The sequence below is a fragment of the Cicer arietinum genome, chromosome 1, assembly GCF_000331145.2.
Source record: "Cicer arietinum cultivar CDC Frontier isolate Library 1 chromosome 1, Cicar.CDCFrontier_v2.0, whole genome shotgun sequence".
In the NCBI taxonomy this organism is placed as follows: Eukaryota; Viridiplantae; Streptophyta; class Magnoliopsida; order Fabales; family Fabaceae; genus Cicer; species Cicer arietinum.
This window is the reverse complement of record NC_021160.2, coordinates 1,775,132-1,794,575: the sequence shown is the minus strand read 5'-3', so window position 1 is coordinate 1,794,575 and position 19,444 is coordinate 1,775,132. Positions and strand designations below refer to the sequence as shown.

Genomic DNA, 19,444 nt, shown 5'->3' with positions numbered 1-19,444 from the left:
TCATGATATTTGTGGGACCTTGGATTCAACCCTTCTTTTGTCGTAGAGTTGTGAAAGTAACGTTTATTAATCCTAATGTTAACCAAGTCACCAACTATATTTATTTGTACATATTCTCTTAGCATTCTCTCACACTCTTCAATGCCTATAGTTGAGGAAGAGTGAGTAAAAAAGAATCCATAATATGTAGTGTGATGTGAGGCCATGTATAAATTACATAACTAAAAAAATTGTGTATTGACACACAAACTTAGGGTATTTTTTAACAGACACACAAACAATTAAAGTTATGCAAGTTAAATTTCACACTTATGTAAATAATTTTTTCTTCCAAGAAAGAAGGATGCCACAATTCAAATCACTTTATCAGCACAGAAAGCGAGGCTTCTCTTTCTTTTTCTATCATTATAGTTACCAACTTCTTGAGACTTTTTGTCTCAATCTCTTTCTCACACTATCCTTGAACTCCTCAAACTCAATATAACAATACACAGACACTAGAACACAAGTATAGTAAACAAAAAGGAAGATGGAATTTGATCTGGAAGACCCTCTAGCTAACTTCAAAGAACAACAAAACTATACTATATCAGAACTCTTTGCCTCAGAAACTAACCATATGCCCTCACCAAACTGCTTTAATTCAACACATTGTGAAGCCATTTCTCTCATTTTTCAGGTGAAATTTAGGCCTATATAGCACATGTTCAATTCCTCTTATTTCATGTTACATATTCTTTTTGTAGCACTAACATTTCTGATCAAAGACGTGTCTAAATTTTTATAGAAACCAACATTTATTACATTCAATTAATTCATCATCTTAAATTATTATCAATATCGACATGATAATGTCAATGTCATATCTGTTTTCGTGTTGGTATATGTGCTTCATATATGCCACATTTTTGTTATGTTCATTTAGGTTCAGCTTTCTTGCAATTTGGAACCATTTGTAGCTTATCTTGCTATAAATTACTTCAACCGTTTCATGTCAAGGCAAGAAATTCCAGTAAGCATATATCTAATAATTCCACTTTATGTTTATTTCTACTGAGGATTCAACTTTTGTCCTACTAACATTAGTCCTCTGAGTTTGTAGCAGGGGAAACCATGGTTAATTAGGCTCATTGTCACATCATGTCTTTCTCTTGCTTCAAAAATGAACAGCACACATTTATCATTTTCCAACTTGCAGGTAAATCTTCAAATAATAATCATAGTTCTAATTTGCAGTTGCAGTCACAGATACACTGCAAACTTTAATATTGCAATTGCGATATTATTGTAGAGACCTCTAGAACTTTTATATCATGGTTGTGTACCATAATTTAAAACTATGCTTAGAATCATAACTAATGTTTTATAAATTACAATCAATGAAATAGAGAGAGGGTTGCAAGTTTGATGGTGAAAGTATTCAGAAAATGGAACTAGTTATTCTGGGAGCTCTGGATTGGCGTATGAGGTCAATTACACCTTTTCCTTTCTTGCATTTCTTCATCTCTTTAGCTGAAATCAAAGACCAATCACTTAAAGAGAGAGCTTCAGAGATAATCTTCAATGCTCATAATGGTACTTGTTAATTATATAACTTTTAATTCTAAGAAGCACAAACTGAATTTACATTTTAATCTTATGTATAATGGATGCAGAGATTAAGCTTTTAGAGTATAAACCCTCAACTGTTGCAGCAGCTTCCCTTATCTATGCATCTTATGAATTATTCCCACAGCAATATTCTATTATGAGAGATACAATTACAGCTTGTAAGCATATAGACCAGGTGGGTTTATACTTATATTCAACCATTATTAAATTTGGTTTAAATAAGTTCTTACATTAACATTTCATTCCTCACATCATTAAAATTCAACTATAAATATATAGGGGAAAGAAAAAAAAAGTCATTTTAAAAAAAGTACAAAAATCGTAAATGGAACGAAATAGATGGATTAAAAATGTATTTAAATTTAAGTTTTTATTTATTTATTTATTTATTTATTAATTTATAAGTTTAATTGCAATTTTAGTCTCTTTATTTCCACTAATTCACGAAATTGATCTCCTTATTTTAAAAGTTTTGGTCTCTTTCTCCTATTTTTGAACTAAAAAAATAATGATTTGTCATATTTTAAATGATTTACATAGGATTTCATGATATAAAAACACTTAAATACGTTAATTATTCATGTGTTATTAATTAAATTACAAAAAAAAAAAAATTAAGTTGAAAGTTAAATTTTTAGATGAATTTATTGTGATTTTATGTGTTTTAATCATTATATATTATTGTATCATATATCACATTATTTAAATCATGTCACATCGTCGTTTGTTTAGTTAAAATAACATAATAAGAGACAAAAATTGTTTAGATTTTATAATAAGATATTAATTTCGTAAATTGATAAAAATAGATGGATTAAATCTGCAATTAAATTTATTTGTTGGTAACGGTGGTTGTTGTATTAGGAGACATTGGAAAAGTGCGTTGATTTGATGCAAGAGATGGAGAGAAATGAAGTAAAAGGGTTAATGAAAGATAGAAGGTTCTTAAGCAATGAAACAAGCACTAAACGGCAAAGAATCTGATGAGCTGAGGGAAACTATATGTTTCAAACTCAAACCCATCAAAGAAGCCCACAATCATAAGGCCTTCATTTCGAATATGGACTTGAGATATCCATAATCACACCCAAGTGTGATTTGTCATAAGTTTTTTAATACAAACGGAGTATGGCATCAAATGAAATTTAGAAAAATAAGAAGAAAAGAAACCACATATGGAGAGGGATTGGAATGGAAATTGTACTCTGGGGTTTATTATATGATCAATAATAAGTAAATTTTTATGTTAAATCCGAAATAGCTATTATCACATTGATCTATTTCAACGCATATTTTATCACATCATTTTAATACTATAAATAATTTAACTTTTCAACTTTCCCAATGGATTGAGTAAAATAAAAAACTTTCTTTATGAAAAACTTCAAACTTTCTTTTGAAACTAATTATTTGAAAACAATTTAAAGGTTGAAATCAAAATTCTTTAGCAATTATGAGAGGAAATTCCATTTTAAAAACGTTATTATTATTCAAAGTCAAATAGAACGAACAAAACAAGTAAGAGATTGAAATAAACTAAAATAGATTAAAACATTCGCTCTATTATTTAAATATTTTAAGATGAAATAAATATTTTAAAGAAGATTTCATCTCATTCCTTTCAAATTTAGGGGAGAACAAAAATAAGAGTAATAAGTGATAATATAAGATGAAATACATTATGTTTTATTTCATTTTATTTCGTTCTCTTTTTAACAATCAAAACCAATAAAACATAAACTTATCCAATCTCGTTCAATTCCATTCTATCTAATACCACCGATCTAAACATAGCCTTAAGCCTTGGGTTGAAACTATAATATTAGATTTTAGTGGAAACTAACAAATAGTATTCATAATTTCATAGTTTCATAGTTTCTTTAGGTAAAAAATAATAATTTCATAATCCATAATATTCTTATAATTTGTCTTGGTATAGACTTCTCGGTGCTATTTCACGCCCAATCTACTTATATTTAAGTCAACCCGTCATATTTTCCTCCAAATTTGCACAAATCATATTTAAGAAAATATAGTTAAGTTTTACCTTTCTGTAATTACTAAGTCACATCATCAACCCACTATAAACTTGACACATTACCGACTTGATAAATTAGTTGAAAACACGTGTAAAATATAAACTTAATGAAAGCCACATGCTCAAATTGAAAATTTAATAAAGTTAAAATATCGAGTCTAAGCCCAAAATATTCAGTGAATCAAACTGCCAAGGAAATAGGTAATCTTTCCTATAGAGCCAAGCTTGATTCAGCTTAAAAATACAACAAGAGTAAGTTTTGATTACAATAATTAAGATGAGATTCTTTCAACACTGACATTAATCAAACTATATACTACGGGGGCTGGTTAAAATAAGACCCCATTAGTTGGGAAATAACATACTCTATATGCACATTTGCAAACTAACATATCTCTTCAATTGTTGGGTAATTTTAAAAGCAACATTTTTCTCCATCCAAAATATAAACTATCCAATATTGACACTTATGCTTGGAACAAAGATATCCAAAGCATATATAACCTTGGAATGCTTGAGTCTAAATTGTCTATAAACATTTTTAACTCAAACATTATCAATTTATATACGCTTTGATTCTCTTTGCTCCAAGCACTGACTGCCACTACCTATTAGTCTTGACGGCATTTGTTAGAGCCGTCATCACATTCTCTTTTCGCCAAGAAATTTGATAGATAATTGAAATCAAATATGCAGTGCAGACACTAGATATACAATTCAGATGAAGAGCCATTGTTTCAAAACTTCCTCACTACCTTGATTCAAGATTCATTGATGATACTACGCTCTATTTCATTTTATCTATTAGTAAGGTTGATGGACTCAATAGGAGGAGGAATCAACTCAGAGAGTTCTTTACTCCTATCCCCAATGCCACCTATGCATATGGTGCCACCACGACCGTGCCAAGTGCCGTCTTGGACGTTGTTAATCTCCAGTGTTCTTGACTCCTGCATCATGATACAAAGATACAAAAATTCAATACAATAAAACTCACCAATTATAAATATGTTCTCATTCTGGTTATGGTCGCCACAAAATTTCAAAGATGTTCCATTAACAATAGCTTTTATCACACAGAATAAAGAGTACAAGAAGTCAAAAAGGAAGAGAATTTTGAATGACCTCACCTGACACAATGTACAACAAGGACAGACAAAATGGTACACACAATCGTCCACCAAACTGTCGCTACCCTGAAAAAAAAGTACCAACAAATAGTGCTTTAGATATATAAATGCAGCCAAAATTACATCAAAGTTAGTCAACGTGCATTAAACAGAAAAGTACAAGCAACCAATATTAAACAATCATATTCCAACACATATGGACGCTATAGAAAATGCAAAAAAAAACAAATCGCCCGTCATCCATAACATTAAGCCAAAAGAATTATTATGTTATACAAGGATGAATGAGTAGCTTTGTCTGAAGAAAACAAATCATTTGGGGACAATAAATCATGTGCATACCGCTGCAAACCTGTCTATGAATAACTAAGTGAGAAAAAAGAATATATATGTAGACATGCCCACCTTGATGTTGAATTTCTTTCGCATACGAGTTCGGTAGAATCCTAAATATGCTCCACCAGTAATAATGAAGGCAACTGCTATGTACAGAAAGTAGTGATGTCTCGTGACAATAAAGGCTATGGAGTTGAAAAGAGCACAGATGGCAAGAAGGAAATATACAAATGCCTGCAATATGAAACAAGGATATTTTCAAGCTTTAACGAATTATCTTACACATAAATCAGAAAAGTTGAATATGGAAATCGTCAATTTTAAATATGATTCCTTTAGCTAAAGTTTTAAGTTAGGACTATATCATTTCGAAACAACAAAGAAGCTGCAAGAATTTCCAAGCAGTGTAAATATACCTGAATATAGCAGGAACCAAGACCAGCTCGCTTCATGTTCTTCCCGAATCGGTAGCAGGGACAACTGCAACACCAAATGAACTACTATTTTACATACATGATAAATCATACAAATCCTTGTAAATAACAGCAAAGAAAGTTCATGTCATGAACAAATACGTAGCAAGTTAAACTTAATCAGCTTCATCTTTCAAATCCATATCAAGCATCTCAGTAACTCAAAAATAAATCTAAATGTCACAAATCCGTCACACCATGATGAGAAAATAAACACAATGGACTCCATTCTGGGGTTGTATGCCATAAATTAATAGTGAAAGCTGCAATTCAAGAACATAAACCTATAGCAAAGAAATACAAACTGAACTGCAATGTGCATTACCAGTCACCACAAGTTGCGTTCCTTGCATGGGTGGCGAATTTTGGAGAAAAGAGAAAGAGGGCAGAATCTTTTACTTTTGAATTCAGAATTATATCAAATTTGTAAAATAATCAAGAGATTAGGACATTAAAGGGTCCTTTTTTTTTAATATTGGGGAAGGGGGAAATTTTTATTAATCAAAGTGGCACTAATGGCCAATTTTCAACTGTCCCCGAGGAGAAAGTGTGCCTACCCTTTTCCTTATACTTATAGCAAACAAATTGAAAAACAAAAAATTAACATATCATCAAAATAAGCTAAATTTCTCACAACAAGTAATGTTCTTCTGTATAAAAACAAGAAGAAAAAAATTCCTCTAAATGAACAGCAACACGCCAAAAAAACAAAACTTCACAACATAAAGAATGCAGAAAATCAAACAAACACAATCAACAATCTCAAAAGAAAAAATATATCTTAAAGAAAAATAAAAGAGAAATTCACCATGTAGATTCAAGAGCAATGCAACGATGATCGAAACAATCAAGAACTTCACCTTCCCACATCCTCAAAACACCACCAAACTCTTCACCACGTTGTTCACCATCGTCATCATCATCACCACCAAAGTTTGTTCCACCAAGCTTCCCCCAAGTTCCATGTGCAGTTTGCAAAGCCACAGATGAACAAAGCATGTCAAAATCCAAAACCGCCGTACCCTCCAAAAGCCTCTCTTTTTCTTCTTCTCCTTCTTTTTCTTCATCCAACACCACCACCTTCTCCTCTTGTTTCTCCAAATCCCCCATTGCCGCAAAAAAAAAAACACAAAACCCTCAAAACAAAGCTTTAACCTTTCTCTTCTCTTTTCCCCCAAATCTCTCTTTTTCTTTGACCCAATTGAAATCAAAGATACCCCTTTGCTGTTTTGCTTTATGGGTTTTCAGAAAATAGAAAAAATATTAATTTTTTTGTATTATAAAAAAAAAAAAAAAAAAGAATGAGATTCTTTAATTTGTTGTTGGTGTGGCGTAGGTTATTATTATTATTATATAATGAAAGCAAACACAAGTGGGAAGATGTTAGTTTAATCCATTTTGTTGGCGGGTAATGATGTGTGTGGGGCCCACATAAGTCTCTGTTTGGTTTGGATGGTGCTTCTTTTACCACATGATCACTTGAATATAGCAAAAAGATTTTCTCCTGTGCTAATTATCAACCAACATTCTACTAATTTTGATTGTGTTTTTTCTGAAATGGAACAAGTTTTAGTAAACGTCATCAATTTCTCTCTCTTTATTTGATCAAGTTGAGAATGGGAAAATCTGTTAAAGATGTTATACCAAAAATAACAGATCCTCTTAACCCTTGTATGGTTTATCTCTTTGTTATTTTCCTCTATATTTAATAATAGAGTTTAATGGATATATACCATCATATAATAGTTACAATTGTGTAATAAACTACAAAATCAATTGTTGTTAATAATTTATTATGTTGAATCATTTTATCGATAATTGAATGTCCGGTACAAAGAAGTATAAAATAAAATACTTGAGGAGATGTTGTAAAAAAAGTAATGTTATATATTTCTTTAGAAAGTTAATTGGGTCATTTGTGCACTCTTGGTTAAAGTTTAAAGTTAATAACGTAATTTCAAAAATACAAAGCTAATTAGTCATTCTGAAATATAAAGTTGAAAAAAATCAACTGATTGACAATTTTTAATTAAAAATAAATAAATAGAGAGTATTTGGATTTAAACTTTGATAATTTTACTTACCTTTTTGATTAAATTGTAAATTATAAAAAAAATTTACCATTAAAAATTGGAGGATTGAGATAAAAATAAATAAAAATATTATATAACTAAAGTTTCATAAAAGAGCACTCCGTTTAAACTCAATATAAATAAAATGACTATAAAAGGTATAAATAAAATATAAGTTATATTTTATTTTCTAATAAAATATGTAACTTTTATTTTGCTTATAATATATAAGAAAATTTTAACATTATAATTGGTTTTATTTTATTTTATTTAATATTATCATTTTTAAATCCATTTTAATTGGTTTAAATTTTATTTCATAAAATAAGATTTTTTAAAAAATTTAAATAAAAAATAGTTTCATAAATACAATTAAGTTTTAATCACGAAAAAATAAAATGAAATCAACTACTATTATTAATGAGTATACAATTAATTACTTTTATTTATATTTGCGTCTCAAACAAATAGAAAAACGTTTAATTTTGATTATAGAAAAATCGGACACTAACCATTGGACAACTTTGTTTGGTTGGTTTTTAAACTTGGAAAGTAGGAAACTTGCTCCCATATCCTTGTCATCTTCATATCAAAGAAAGGGATAGACACAAATCTATAAAATTGGGTGAAGATACATGTGGATAATATATGTGGATAGAAAACACCTTGTCATCATGCACCATTGCCTGCCCACTTAGGCAATCTTGAACGCTATTTTATTTTGTTGTATTTTATGCATATATATACATCTAATTTAATTTTTTTTTTAAATTTGCCACAAAATTTCTTTTAAAATTTAAATAAATGTAGGCATAAATTTAGACCCTATGTGCAAATCAACTAAATATAAGTTGTGAGTCACTTGTCTAGTAATACAAAGCGGAGCATATTGATCTATTTATTACCACCTAATAATAATGAATTAAATTAAATGATCATGATTGTATCCTTTTAACGGTAAACAAGAAATTAATGATTAGGACAGCTGGATGTGATGAACGAAACTTTGACTCCATCATTCCAATCAAGCACGAAAGCATTCTATAAATATGCCAATAGCATTTTCTCTCATATGGTAGTAACGTGAGAGAGAGAGAGAGAGATCGTCTTCAACATACTTCAAATAACTGGAACACTGTCAATAATGTGCAACGTCCAACTACCTCATTTCCACATTTTCATAGAAATACCTCATCTGTTTATTATCAACAAAGTTCAGTAGAAAAAAATTGTTTATATTAATTATAATTATATAATTTTTTAGTCTAAAAATAAAAGTAATCCAATACAAAAAAAATAAGACTATGAATCACACAAGTTGCCGCAAGTAGAACTTTTGGCTTGCGTGCCTGTTTCCTGAAGCAGCCCACGTGCATCCTGTTATCCACTCACAAATGATATTGGACAAGAAAAAACCCCTCAACAACATCCATATTGTACCTACCGTAGAATAATAGAATTTCATAATTCACGAGAGCCACAGCATATTGCCACTACGCATAAAAAATAGATTTACTATCACTGAGTGAGGGATATACTAGTAGTATTGGGACCCATTCCTCTTCACTGGCCATGTTCAAACCAACATGTCAATTATATGCAATAAAATAAATAACAACATTACTATTATTTATGCAACCGAGCAAAGACAGAAAAAATTATTCGTGTAACCGAACAAAGATGGAAAACATCTATCATTCAACATTTTATATACATAAAAATAAAATAAAATAAAATAAATTATAGCTGTCTATGTAGTAGTAATTTAAACTAGTAAAACTCAATCAATCTGGTAGATGATACTATCTCGCGTACGAATCCCTCCCCTTCCACATTAAAACTATACTGTAGCTGAAAATGAAAATGTATCCACTGCCTTTTCAAATTATCAATGTGTGGTTTAGCTAACCAAAATTAGAAAACCAGATATAAATACAAGTAGTAAAATACATCATTAGACAATAAAGATGAGTGTAACACATAAACAAGATAACTTCACGGAGACAAGTTTGATGCATATTTTTCTTCATCTGAATTAAGTATCATCATCAATCCGGGTTTAAGTCTTCATTGCAGGTCTAACCAGCCCCAAACCAGAACCACTTCCCAAATGCTTGAAATCTTTGGCTTCAAGATGATCATCGTGACCAGCAAAACCTGTACCTCCCTTCTCCAAATTCACCAAATGTCTCTCTTTACACGCCTTGTTGCAAACGAGACAAACCTTATCGACAGCCATAAACCTGTCAGAACATTTTTTGCAAAATACGTGCCCACATGAACTGAGGGCCACAAGTGACATTGTGTTGGTGAGAGTGGTTTTGCAGCTAGGACAAATGTAGGTCCTATCAAGAGCGTTGGATTTTTTCTGCTCACTAGTATCTTCAGTGAACTGGACAGGGAAAAGTGTCTTTAACTTCAGTTTCTCGTTACCTTCTGGACAGAGAGTACTGGTAGAAGGTGCTTCTACTTTAACAGAAGCTTCTGGTGTAGCAGAGGGCAGCCAAAATGCCTTCATTGTCCTAAGGGCTTCCTCCTCATACGAAGTGACCTTCACACTGTTTGCCCCATGGAAACCATTCTTATCACGGCTATAATTTCTATCACTGTATTGTGGCACAGCACCATGATTTTGTTGATCAAATGCATCAAGCTCTTTAGCCTTTTGCAACATTAATTTCTCTTCTTCCTCTTCTTTTTCTTGCTTCTGCTGAGCAGAATGGGCCACAAGCCTCCTATTTTTTTGTAAATGGCAATATCACAAACAACATTGTTATAATGTTCAAAACATAACACTGGTTGTATCAATAGCAAGGCAAACGTAAAATGAAAAAAGACAACATATATTTAAAATAAAGAAAATATACAGGAAACAACAAACTCTTGATAGAGCTAGTAAATTCCTAAATTCAATTTTGTTTATCATAAGGAAAATTGCAAAAATTCAACAATAGCAGCTAATAGAACACTTAACTTCTTAACCTATAGATAGAATATTAAGGAAATTTCGGAAAGCATTACAATTGATGTCAATAATGATGGCAAAGGAAAGTTAAATTAAATAGATAGTTGAATTAAACAAGCCTATTGAAAAACTCATAAAAAACTGGTTCAGCAATGGTGGTAGGACGTTTCAGGAACTTGCAGCTTTGGAATAAAAAGACCGACGAGAGATGGAATCAGCCATTGATTTCTTAAGCATTCAGTTGACAAAATAAAGAAGGAACAACGAATGCTCGTGGAAAAGAAAGAAACCAACCACTAAATTCTGGTTGAAATGACAAAGAGCGATGAAAAGTCAAGTGAGGTGACGGGACCAACCAGCCTTTGTAGTTTACTCATCATCGAAACTGTCAGATCAGGAATTTCTTGCAACAAGCCAATAACAATAGAGATCCCAGCTGCAGGTTGGTCAACCATGCTCCCACTGAACACTAACCACATGTGGTTGATAGTGTGACGTTACTGGCAGAGCAAAAAGGTTCAGCACAACAATGAGTATGTCTCACATGAGTAACTGGGCTCGATCAATTATTGATCCACCAACACCCACAGAACCACCGCACAGCACACACTAACCATCATGTCACAATTTGCAGACCTTTACCAGCAATGTTGTCATGGGAGTGCAGCGGGAATACATAGCAGCTACATCCTTAAAGGGAAAGACCAATTCTTTTTTGAGGCACAACCCCTGTGATTTGGGAGCACAAAACAGAAGTCTTATCCCTAAATAAACAGAGGTGGCAAGACTCTGAAAATGCTTGGCAATCATTGAGAAGGATTTTGGTGGTGTGCTCGAATAATTGCAAGACTCTGAAAATGTTTGGGACATGTATGCTCAATTTGGTTGGTCAGACCAACAAGGCTGAGAAATTTATTAGAAAACGACATGGGAGGAAGACATCAATGTTAGTAGCCAATTCCTCAAGCTCAGGCTCGAGGACAAGTATGTACTTCAAGAAGGTGGCAGTGTTGGGACCCCAAATGAGAGTGTGGGACCAAATGGACAACTAGCACATCAGCTTCCCAAGCCCAAAGTATGGAAATGGCAGAGAAAGATGGATGGATCATTTGTGTGATGAGTTTCTGTTATATTGGGACGTGAAGAGGAGAAGTGGAGTATCTCATGAAAATCACTGAGTTAGTCATGGGCAGAGCAGAAAGATCTGTTCTCTAAATGAGCTTAGCTCTGGGTGCAGGAATATTCATTCCTCTGTCTCAAGAATTAGAGTAAAAATATATTTATTGAATTGTAATATGTTGGCAATACATCAGATATATATATATATATATATATATAGATTACTAAACAACCAAATCTTATTAGTACTCATATATAACTAAATCCCTATTAGTACTCATATATAACTAAACCCCTACTAGTACTCCTATTCAACTAAATCCCTATACTTGAGGGATATTAAACAGAAACAGATTTTGACACTCTGTAATATCTTCATTTAAAAAATAATACAAACTTACTTTCCATTACTGAGTGTGTTTTTCTATCATTAATTATTATTAATTACTACTGTTATTCTTGGTCTCTATCAGATGGCCATAGCTGGAACCATAACACAGTTATAAAATGGTGATATACATGTTATGAGGCATTAAACTTCAGTGGCGAAGAGAAATGGGCTGAGATAATTAGCAGAAATAGGGTATGTTACTGTTACCTATTGAGAAGAGGAGGGGAGATATACCAAGGCATTTGAGAGGAAATATGGGACCTTGTGCATGGAAATTCATAGACCCACAAAGATATATTCAAAGCTATCACATCCTTTCTTGAGGAAAAGGTATTTGCAGTAAAAATAGCAAACAAAAAGGGAAGTATATCCTAAAGTACTCTCTCAAAACAACTTGAATAAGTTCTCGTGTCAACAAGTTAAGAATTCAAACCCAATAAAACAAGCACAATTATCAAACACAAGACAGTAATTTATCAAACAAATTGATCAACAAATATAAAGAATTAAAAATAATAATAGCTATTCAAACTTTGAATCATGTAATAACATGTTTCATTGAAAGTAACCAGTACCTGCTACTCGCATAATCATTATTGTAGAAAGAAAAATTGAGAAAGTACCTTTGAATGTCTTTCTTCTGAGACAATAAGCACTGGAGAATGCACTCTTTGCAGAAGAGATGACCTTTTTGGCAGCTCATAGGATCGATTAACGATTTGAGGCAGAGACAACATGCATCGAAGGGTTTGATGGAATCCTTACCCAGCCTCTCCTTCTGCGTCCCATAACCAAGTTTCCGCTTCTCATCGTACGTGAAGAACGCGAGATCGTTGTTGTTTTTCGAATGTCTCTGAGGCATTTTTTTAATTCCCTAATCAAATCACCGATTTCACGGAAAGAAGAGATTGATTGTTAGGGTTTTAGATTTTCAACTTTCAGATTTTCGATTTTGAGTCTTTGATTGATGATTCATTCGAGGGAGCTCTAAATTGTCGCGGTAACAGTAACAAGAAAGCCCAAAGGATGTTTTGGTGTTAATGGGCTTTTGTTTAATTGGCCTTTTAACAAATACTATAAAGTTTTGGTTTTTTTTAAAACTTAATCAAATTGTCCTATTTGAAACTACTTTTTACAAGAGATTCGGGGATAGGATAAGGAAAATATATATATATTATCAAGTAAAAGGTCGCATTTCGGTTATTAAGTTTAATTTTTTTTATTATTTGAATAATAGTTAATTTAATTAATAAAAAATAACTAAAATATTTATAAAAATAAAGTTATATTAATAAAATTAAATAAAATACATTAAATTTAAAAAAAAAAAAACATTAAAATTAATGTGGTTGAGATGCATCAAAATAAATAAAGTGTCCATGATGTTTTGTTAACAATTCTTTCTTATGATTATTGTGATTTAATAAATAATAAAATAATAAGAATAAAATATTGTAATAAAAAAATAAAGTTTAAAAAAAATCAATATTATAATAATAAAATCAAATAAAATATCAAAGTTAATGAAATAAATAACGTGCTATATTATCTTAATAAATCACTTTTATTTTCCCGTTAAATTATCATTTAATATTATTTTGTTAAACAATTATCTCCTATTTTTACTCTAAATATAATAAATAATAATAATAATAATATTTATATTTATTTGTTTATTAAATTAGAGGAAAAATAGAAAAGAGTTGTTAAGAAAATAGAATTGTTTTACTTTTTTTATCTACAAAATATGAGGGACATCTTATTTATTATTATTATTATTATTATTATTATTATTATTTATTAAAAAAAGTTTCAAATTATTTTCATGCTAATAATATTAATCGCTTTAAAAAATTGAATTTTTTTTACTAAATTTCGTAAGTTTCGATATAATAATCTTAAGTAGCTCATTGAACAAATAGTATATTCAATGGATAAATTTTACTTACTTATTTTTTAATTTAAAATGCATCGTCACTTTATACGAAATGGCATGAAAAATTTATCTCTTAAAAGATTTAATAAGATATGTTAGATGAATAGATTCTAACACTCTTTAATATAAGGGAAGCATGATATATAATCTGATATAATAAAAAGGTACGTGCTATCGTCCTTTCACTCTTTTATGTGTTGAGTGCTTTTTGAAATATTCATTGCTACCCTATTTGAGGAAGCAAACATTCACCATTCAAGATTTTGAGACTCAAAACATTACAAAATCTAATTTAAATTTAAAAGTACGGGTAACTTTGAAAAATCATTTGTTTCAAACAGTGTGTTAGTTCAATGTAACTTAATGTTTGTTTGTTTGTTTATCTTACCACATTTACAATTCATCGTAACATTTTTTTATCACTTATTTTCTTTCATAATTCACTTTGTGTGTTTCACTTTGTTCTTTACTTCTCAATTGGATCTAGTCTTTCGCATTTGTTCATTGTCTTATTTTTGTCAAATAACTTGTTTTTTTTTTTTATCAATTATTAATTTATATTTGATCAATTAATTTCTTATCAACTTGGTTTAATCAATGATTTTTTTTTAATAATTTATTTAAAGAATTAACATCTTTTACTGTATATTTATACACTGATCAAATATTAAAATATCTATCATTGGTGCACGTACATAATAAAAACTCTAATTCAACGTTTAAAAATCGATAAAATTCATGTTTTATAAAAAAAAATTGTCCCCAACAAATTAATTTAACTTATTCAATGTAATGAAATTCGATTAGCTACGTTGAGTGTAGCCAATGATTATTTTCCTTTGAAACTTCGTCAGTTACCATGCTATATACGGTTGAAAATATCTCAAGCACCTAAAGTAATAGACAAGAGTTGTAACATCAGATTTATTCTTTTGGAAATTTTTGTCTAAACAAGAACGTTATTCGTTGCTTCTCCTTTCATATTAATATGGAAATGTGTAGAATTTGACATAGACACCATACGATTTGCATCGTTGCTTAAAAGCAAGCACTTGTATAATCAATCATCTGAGAAAATACTTTTGACATGTGTCGATGCCAAATGGAGTGTAGTACTTTTTTTTTAGAGTAGTGGCTATAATTTCAACAACTAGAATATTTTTCTTTTTGTGGTTCACACATTTAGATAGTACAATCAGTGCCAAATCCACGGATTTGGAGTAAGATAAAAATCCAAGGAGTAAGAGAATATTATAACCCAAAAAGTTTATCTACTATTAGTGGTGGTAAATTTTGGCAAAAGGTTACGCTTGCAGCCACAAATACCCTAATAGCATTAAACCACCAATTTTGCATATAAATTTACATTACAACTAAGAAAACAGTGAATTTCTACTTCTAAGAGATAGCATCAAATATTATTAGAGTTTAAACAATTTTTAAATATTAGTTTAAGGTGATTCTTTCTAAATGGTCAAATTGTAAAACTTATCACATGATAGATGTTTTACTCTAAAAAAATTATATCATATAGTTATTAAAAAAATTAATTTCCTACATTATGTACGGTGCATTAAATGTGAGGAAATTTAGAGATAAGTGATTCTCACATTGGTTGAATTGCACAACGGCTACAACATATTCACATTTTTAGCAAATTTGACTCTAATTTAGATGAACATTGCTTGTGTTAGTAGTATCCATATTCAAATTGATACTTAGATAAATACTTAGATCATGCATATGAAAGGAAACAACTTCCATTTAGAACCGCAAGTTTAATGTTCTATAATTGTGGCCCTTCACAATTTACAAATCAAGTAAATCGAAATCATCAATACTAGTGTCTGTTTTTCATTGAGAAAACACAAATATTGTATAAGCCTGTATTTTCTTCTATGTTGCATAGTCTAATACACCACTTTTATTTTACACTATTGGCATTTAATAAACATGTGATTACTACGGTGCAAACAGAACCACACATCTCAAATATAAAGTAGATTAACGAAAATAATTGTATTTGATTCAAAATTTAGATTAAATATATTAATTTTCTTTAACATTATTTATATTAATAACAAGTATATACATGGAAGCTAGCATTTGCTACAAGAGAGGGTGGATTTATGATTATTACAACACATAAACTACAAGAAACTAATTTTTTTACCAATCTATGAATTATCAAGAACTATATATCTTTCATGTGGAAGACAAAAAAGAAATGAACAGAGGAAGCAAAACATGATATTTATATATACTATTTGGTATTACTAGTTGAACTGTTTGAAGAACTAGTAGAAACTTGTGGTGGAGATGTCCATGGAACCACTTGATATTCTTCATCATCATCATCATCATCTGTGTCACCATGATGATCATGATCATGATTGTTATTGTTGGTAAGAGAGACACAGTGGTTGCATAGGGAGATGGTAGGTACAAAGTTGGGTCCAGTGCCATGCCAAGGTGTTAGAGATTGACAAATATGACATAGAAGAAACCTGTGATGCTTTGTGACGATGAAGTTTGCAGTGTGAACCTTTGTATCACATTCCCAACAAAGACTAGCTTGATCTGATTCACAGAACAATTTTGCAGGATTGTTGCACAGTTCGCATTTCTTCTTCATCTCATTGAACAACCTTAAAAAATGTTATGTTTTATTGTCTTATAACAAAGGCTCGTTATTATTATATAAATAAATTTAGAGGCTAAAAAGAAAAGAGATTGTGTAGTGGGGTAAGTGTCAAGTTGCTAGTATTGAAACCAGTTCAAGTCCTGTTTTTCTTTTGTTTTCTCTTTCATACGTGTTGAGAGTTGATCAATAATGGGTGGATTTTTAGTTGTTTATCACTTGGAGTCAAACAAGTTACAAGTTGGCTATTATTTTTAGTTGTTTATCATGATTTTTAGCTTGTCATATCAAATACTAGCACTATATATTATTTTTATTAATTATCACATTCTGAATGTAAGGTGTTACAGTGCTTAAATTTTAGTTTGTATTATTAAGTTAAACAATTTTATTTTGGATGAATTATATTTATAATTTCGCTTTTGCATATGAGTTTTAGGTGTAATTATTACCACTTCGACTTACAAAAAATGTTACGCGTTACCCTTGCTCATGTGGTTGCGTCGTTGACCATCATGCACTTAGTTATGTCACTTTGCATCTGAAGTCTGAACATAAAAATTGAATGTACATGCACCATATTTTGCCAATTATTATTTTTATTTTTTTTTTATTTTCTAGGAAGTAACATGGAAAAGAGTAGCTAGCCTCACAACGTGTTCATAACCCGGTTATCAATTTCTTCCTGAGCTTTGTTTGCCCAATTTGAGACTTATTTTCAATAAAAATATTTTGGTGTATACACTTTGATATAAAGAGACTCGCATAATATAATGATAATATGCTAGAAGGAGAAATATAGAGGTAAATGATGTGTTGAATCAACATATGAAAATTAAGAGTGTATATGTATTATTATTATTTATTAATTTAGAGATTGGTTGTACTTTATCCTTATGATATTGAATTGAACGGAACAAGGCAAAATTTATAAGGTTTTTTTTACAACTTTTGGACATGTCCATACATCAATATGTGATTATCAAATTAACATATTGGGATTATTATAGATTATCAAATATCAACTTCTTTGTTATTATGGATCTCATTGACTCTTCAGACTATATATTTTATGATCATGGTTTTTCATCAACTTTTTTAATTCAATAGAATTTCTCTTAGTTCTTGAAAATATATTTGTTGATATAAAGAGATGTTTAAGATGTAGAGGAGTATAAATAGTGAGGGGTCTCCATCAACGGAGGTGATTGAAGGGTGTCCATCAACGCCCCTCCACTCTTACACACCCTCATTTACGGTGTTCTAGTGGTTTTGTTGAAGTTACCGAGTGTAACTTTTATCAAAATGGAGGTGATGCATTGTAATTTTGACAACTTCATTGATGTTTCAAACATGTTGTAAATATAAAGGTACTATCATACTTCTTTTTAAAGGAAATAAATCAAGATAGAGTTTGGATTTGCTTCGTGACAAATTTGGCATTTCTATGGGAGTTTGTATATAAAAAATAGATTTGTCTCGTTAAAAGTTAACAAAACGCTTTGGAGAATAAAGTGAGTAATATATTGATTATTAAATGAATGGTTGTTATTTTGTTCACATACATGATTAATAATGGATGATTATAATATCAATCATTGATTCACTTACTTCATCGATTACTCACTTAAGATGAGTCAAATTCCTAAAAAGTAATGAGAATTAAGGACAAACCTAAGCTATTGAATTAGTCAATATTAGTTAATTAGACTATGATTATTCAATCGATTCCTATAATCAATCAATTACTGTTAACTAACTCCTTACTCTATAAATACTTAATCATCTTGATTAATTCAATCATTAATAAAATGCTGAAATTCATAAAATTATCAAGTCTCAATATGGTATATAGAGCCTAAACATGTCCTTGTGCCATTCCTTGCATTCTTCTTATCATTCTCATCCATATGGCCTCCCTAATCGCTTTATAGCCAAAACACTCACCTCTTTCTCGACTGATATCCATCAAATTAGATGATAAAAACTTTCTCACTCGAAATTAATAGGTCATTGAAGCAATAAAGGTTGTTAAACTCCAAAAATACAGTAATGAATCCTCTTAACTAGGAAAACCTAAGCAATTTGATACTAATGGAGATAAAGTCCAAAACAAGGACAATGAAACATTTGACAATTCTATAAGTTTAAGTACCACGCTACAATGCCAAGTTTGTGACAAGCTTGATCACTCTGCACTTAATTGTTTGGTGTAGGTTTGATGAACATTATCAAGATTTCTAAAATTCAACAACTTAAAATGAATAAAGTCTCAATGATTATTCGTTTATGAAAATCCTAATGACTAACTATTCTTGAAATGTTTATGACCTCTATTAGTATTGAAATTCAGATTCAACAAATTACATTACACCTGAATAATCAAATTCATCAAACAAAAATTTCCACGACTATAATAAAAAAATTAGAATGACCAATGATAATTCTACTCATATCACTCATAATAGTAACTCTTCGTCTAATTGAAATGACTCGAATAACCCTTTACTTAATAACTCAGCATGTTTCCACGTCCCACCAAATTACATTACTTCTTCCACAATGTAAAATTATTTAATTTCCATCAAACTATTTTTTGATGTCTAAACAAAAATTAAACTAAACTTGTAATTAAGCGTTTGTGGCGTGCAGTATAAAACGCTGACACCGGTGCGTTTAGCATGATTAAAAAAAGAATCGAGAATTTAGGGATTCGTGTTGAGTCTTGCCGC

General features: G+C 30.5%; 5 protein-coding genes across 7 annotated transcripts in view; 2 read left to right on the top strand and 3 right to left on the bottom strand.

The window, feature by feature from the left end:
- The first annotated feature begins 158 nt into the window (after positions 1–158).
- LOC101493767 (putative cyclin-D6-1) lies at positions 159–2,862 on the top strand. Of its 2 annotated transcripts, none has more exons than XM_004485634.4 (6): positions 159–679; positions 926–1,012; positions 1,106–1,198; positions 1,389–1,575; positions 1,656–1,786; positions 2,476–2,862. In XM_004485634.4, exons 1-6 carry the CDS (start codon positions 530–532, stop codon positions 2,593–2,595), a joined length of 768 nt encoding a protein of 255 aa, XP_004485691.1. In that variant the 5' UTR covers positions 159–529; the 3' UTR covers positions 2,596–2,862. The 2 variants fall into 2 exon arrangements, with proteins under 2 accessions (XP_004485691.1, XP_004485690.1); XM_004485633.4 differs by having other exon boundaries at positions 160–679; positions 1,103–1,198.
- A 906-nt stretch (positions 2,863–3,768) lies between these two features.
- LOC101493445 (protein PLANT CADMIUM RESISTANCE 8-like) lies at positions 3,769–6,831 on the bottom strand. The gene is made up of 5 exons (XM_012714867.3): positions 6,397–6,831; positions 5,532–5,595; positions 5,185–5,349; positions 4,780–4,845; positions 3,769–4,599 (listed from the first exon to the last, which is right to left on the bottom strand). Exons 1-5 carry the CDS (start codon positions 6,696–6,698, stop codon positions 4,447–4,449), a joined length of 750 nt encoding a protein of 249 aa, XP_012570321.1. The 5' UTR covers positions 6,699–6,831; the 3' UTR covers positions 3,769–4,446.
- A 2,681-nt stretch (positions 6,832–9,512) lies between these two features.
- On the bottom strand, positions 9,513–13,124 carry LOC101493116 (E3 ubiquitin-protein ligase CSU1). The gene is made up of 2 exons (XM_004485632.4): positions 12,759–13,124; positions 9,513–10,395 (listed from the first exon to the last, which is right to left on the bottom strand). Exons 1-2 carry the CDS (start codon positions 12,995–12,997, stop codon positions 9,720–9,722), a joined length of 915 nt encoding a protein of 304 aa, XP_004485689.1. The 5' UTR covers positions 12,998–13,124; the 3' UTR covers positions 9,513–9,719.
- A 2,981-nt stretch (positions 13,125–16,105) lies between these two features.
- Positions 16,106–16,955, bottom strand: LOC101492786 (uncharacterized). Its single transcript, XM_004485631.4, has one exon. The coding sequence runs from the start codon at positions 16,704–16,706 to the stop codon at positions 16,335–16,337; it is 372 nt and encodes a 123-aa protein (XP_004485688.1). The 5' UTR covers positions 16,707–16,955; the 3' UTR covers positions 16,106–16,334.
- A 2,389-nt stretch (positions 16,956–19,344) lies between these two features.
- LOC101492113 (OVARIAN TUMOR DOMAIN-containing deubiquitinating enzyme 1) overlaps positions 19,345–19,444 on the top strand; it is a 5,460-nt gene continuing 5,360 nt past the window's right edge. Inside the window, exon 1 of one of the 2 annotated variants that reach the window (XM_073364386.1) lies at positions 19,345–19,444. The gene's annotated coding sequence lies outside the window, so the exon portion shown is untranslated. The other variant, XM_073364388.1, reaches the window with a different exon arrangement.

Excerpts from the sequence above, each read along its gene's own strand:
- LOC101493767 (XM_004485633.4), top strand. The coding sequence starts at position 530 with ATGGAATTTGATCTGGAAGACCCTCTAGCTAACTTCAAAGAACAACAA. Across the intron at positions 1,199-1,388 it reads TATCATTTTCCAACTTGCAG|AGAGAGGGTTGCAAGTTTGA; the intron begins GTAAATCTTCAA and ends TCAATGAAATAG. Across the intron at positions 1,787-2,475 it reads CTTGTAAGCATATAGACCAG|GAGACATTGGAAAAGTGCGT; the intron begins GTGGGTTTATAC and ends TTGTTGTATTAG.
- LOC101493445 (XM_012714867.3), bottom strand. The coding sequence starts at position 6,698 with ATGGGGGATTTGGAGAAACAAGAGGAGAAGGTGGTGGTGTTGGATGAA. Across the intron at positions 5,350-5,531 it reads TTGGTTCCTGCTATATTCAG|GCATTTGTATATTTCCTTCT; the intron begins GTATATTTACAC and ends TTCATATTGCAG. Across the intron at positions 4,600-4,779 it reads CTTGTTGTACATTGTGTCAG|GAGTCAAGAACACTGGAGAT; the intron begins GTGAGGTCATTC and ends ATCATGATGCAG.
- LOC101493116 (XM_004485632.4), bottom strand. The coding sequence starts at position 12,997 with ATGCCTCAGAGACATTCGAAAAACAACAACGATCTCGCGTTCTTCACG. Across the intron at positions 10,396-12,758 it reads CAGAAGAAAGACATTCAAAG|GAGGCTTGTGGCCCATTCTG; the intron begins GTACTTTCTCAA and ends ACAAAAAAATAG.
- LOC101492786 (XM_004485631.4), bottom strand. The coding sequence starts at position 16,706 with ATGAAGAAGAAATGCGAACTGTGCAACAATCCTGCAAAATTGTTCTGT.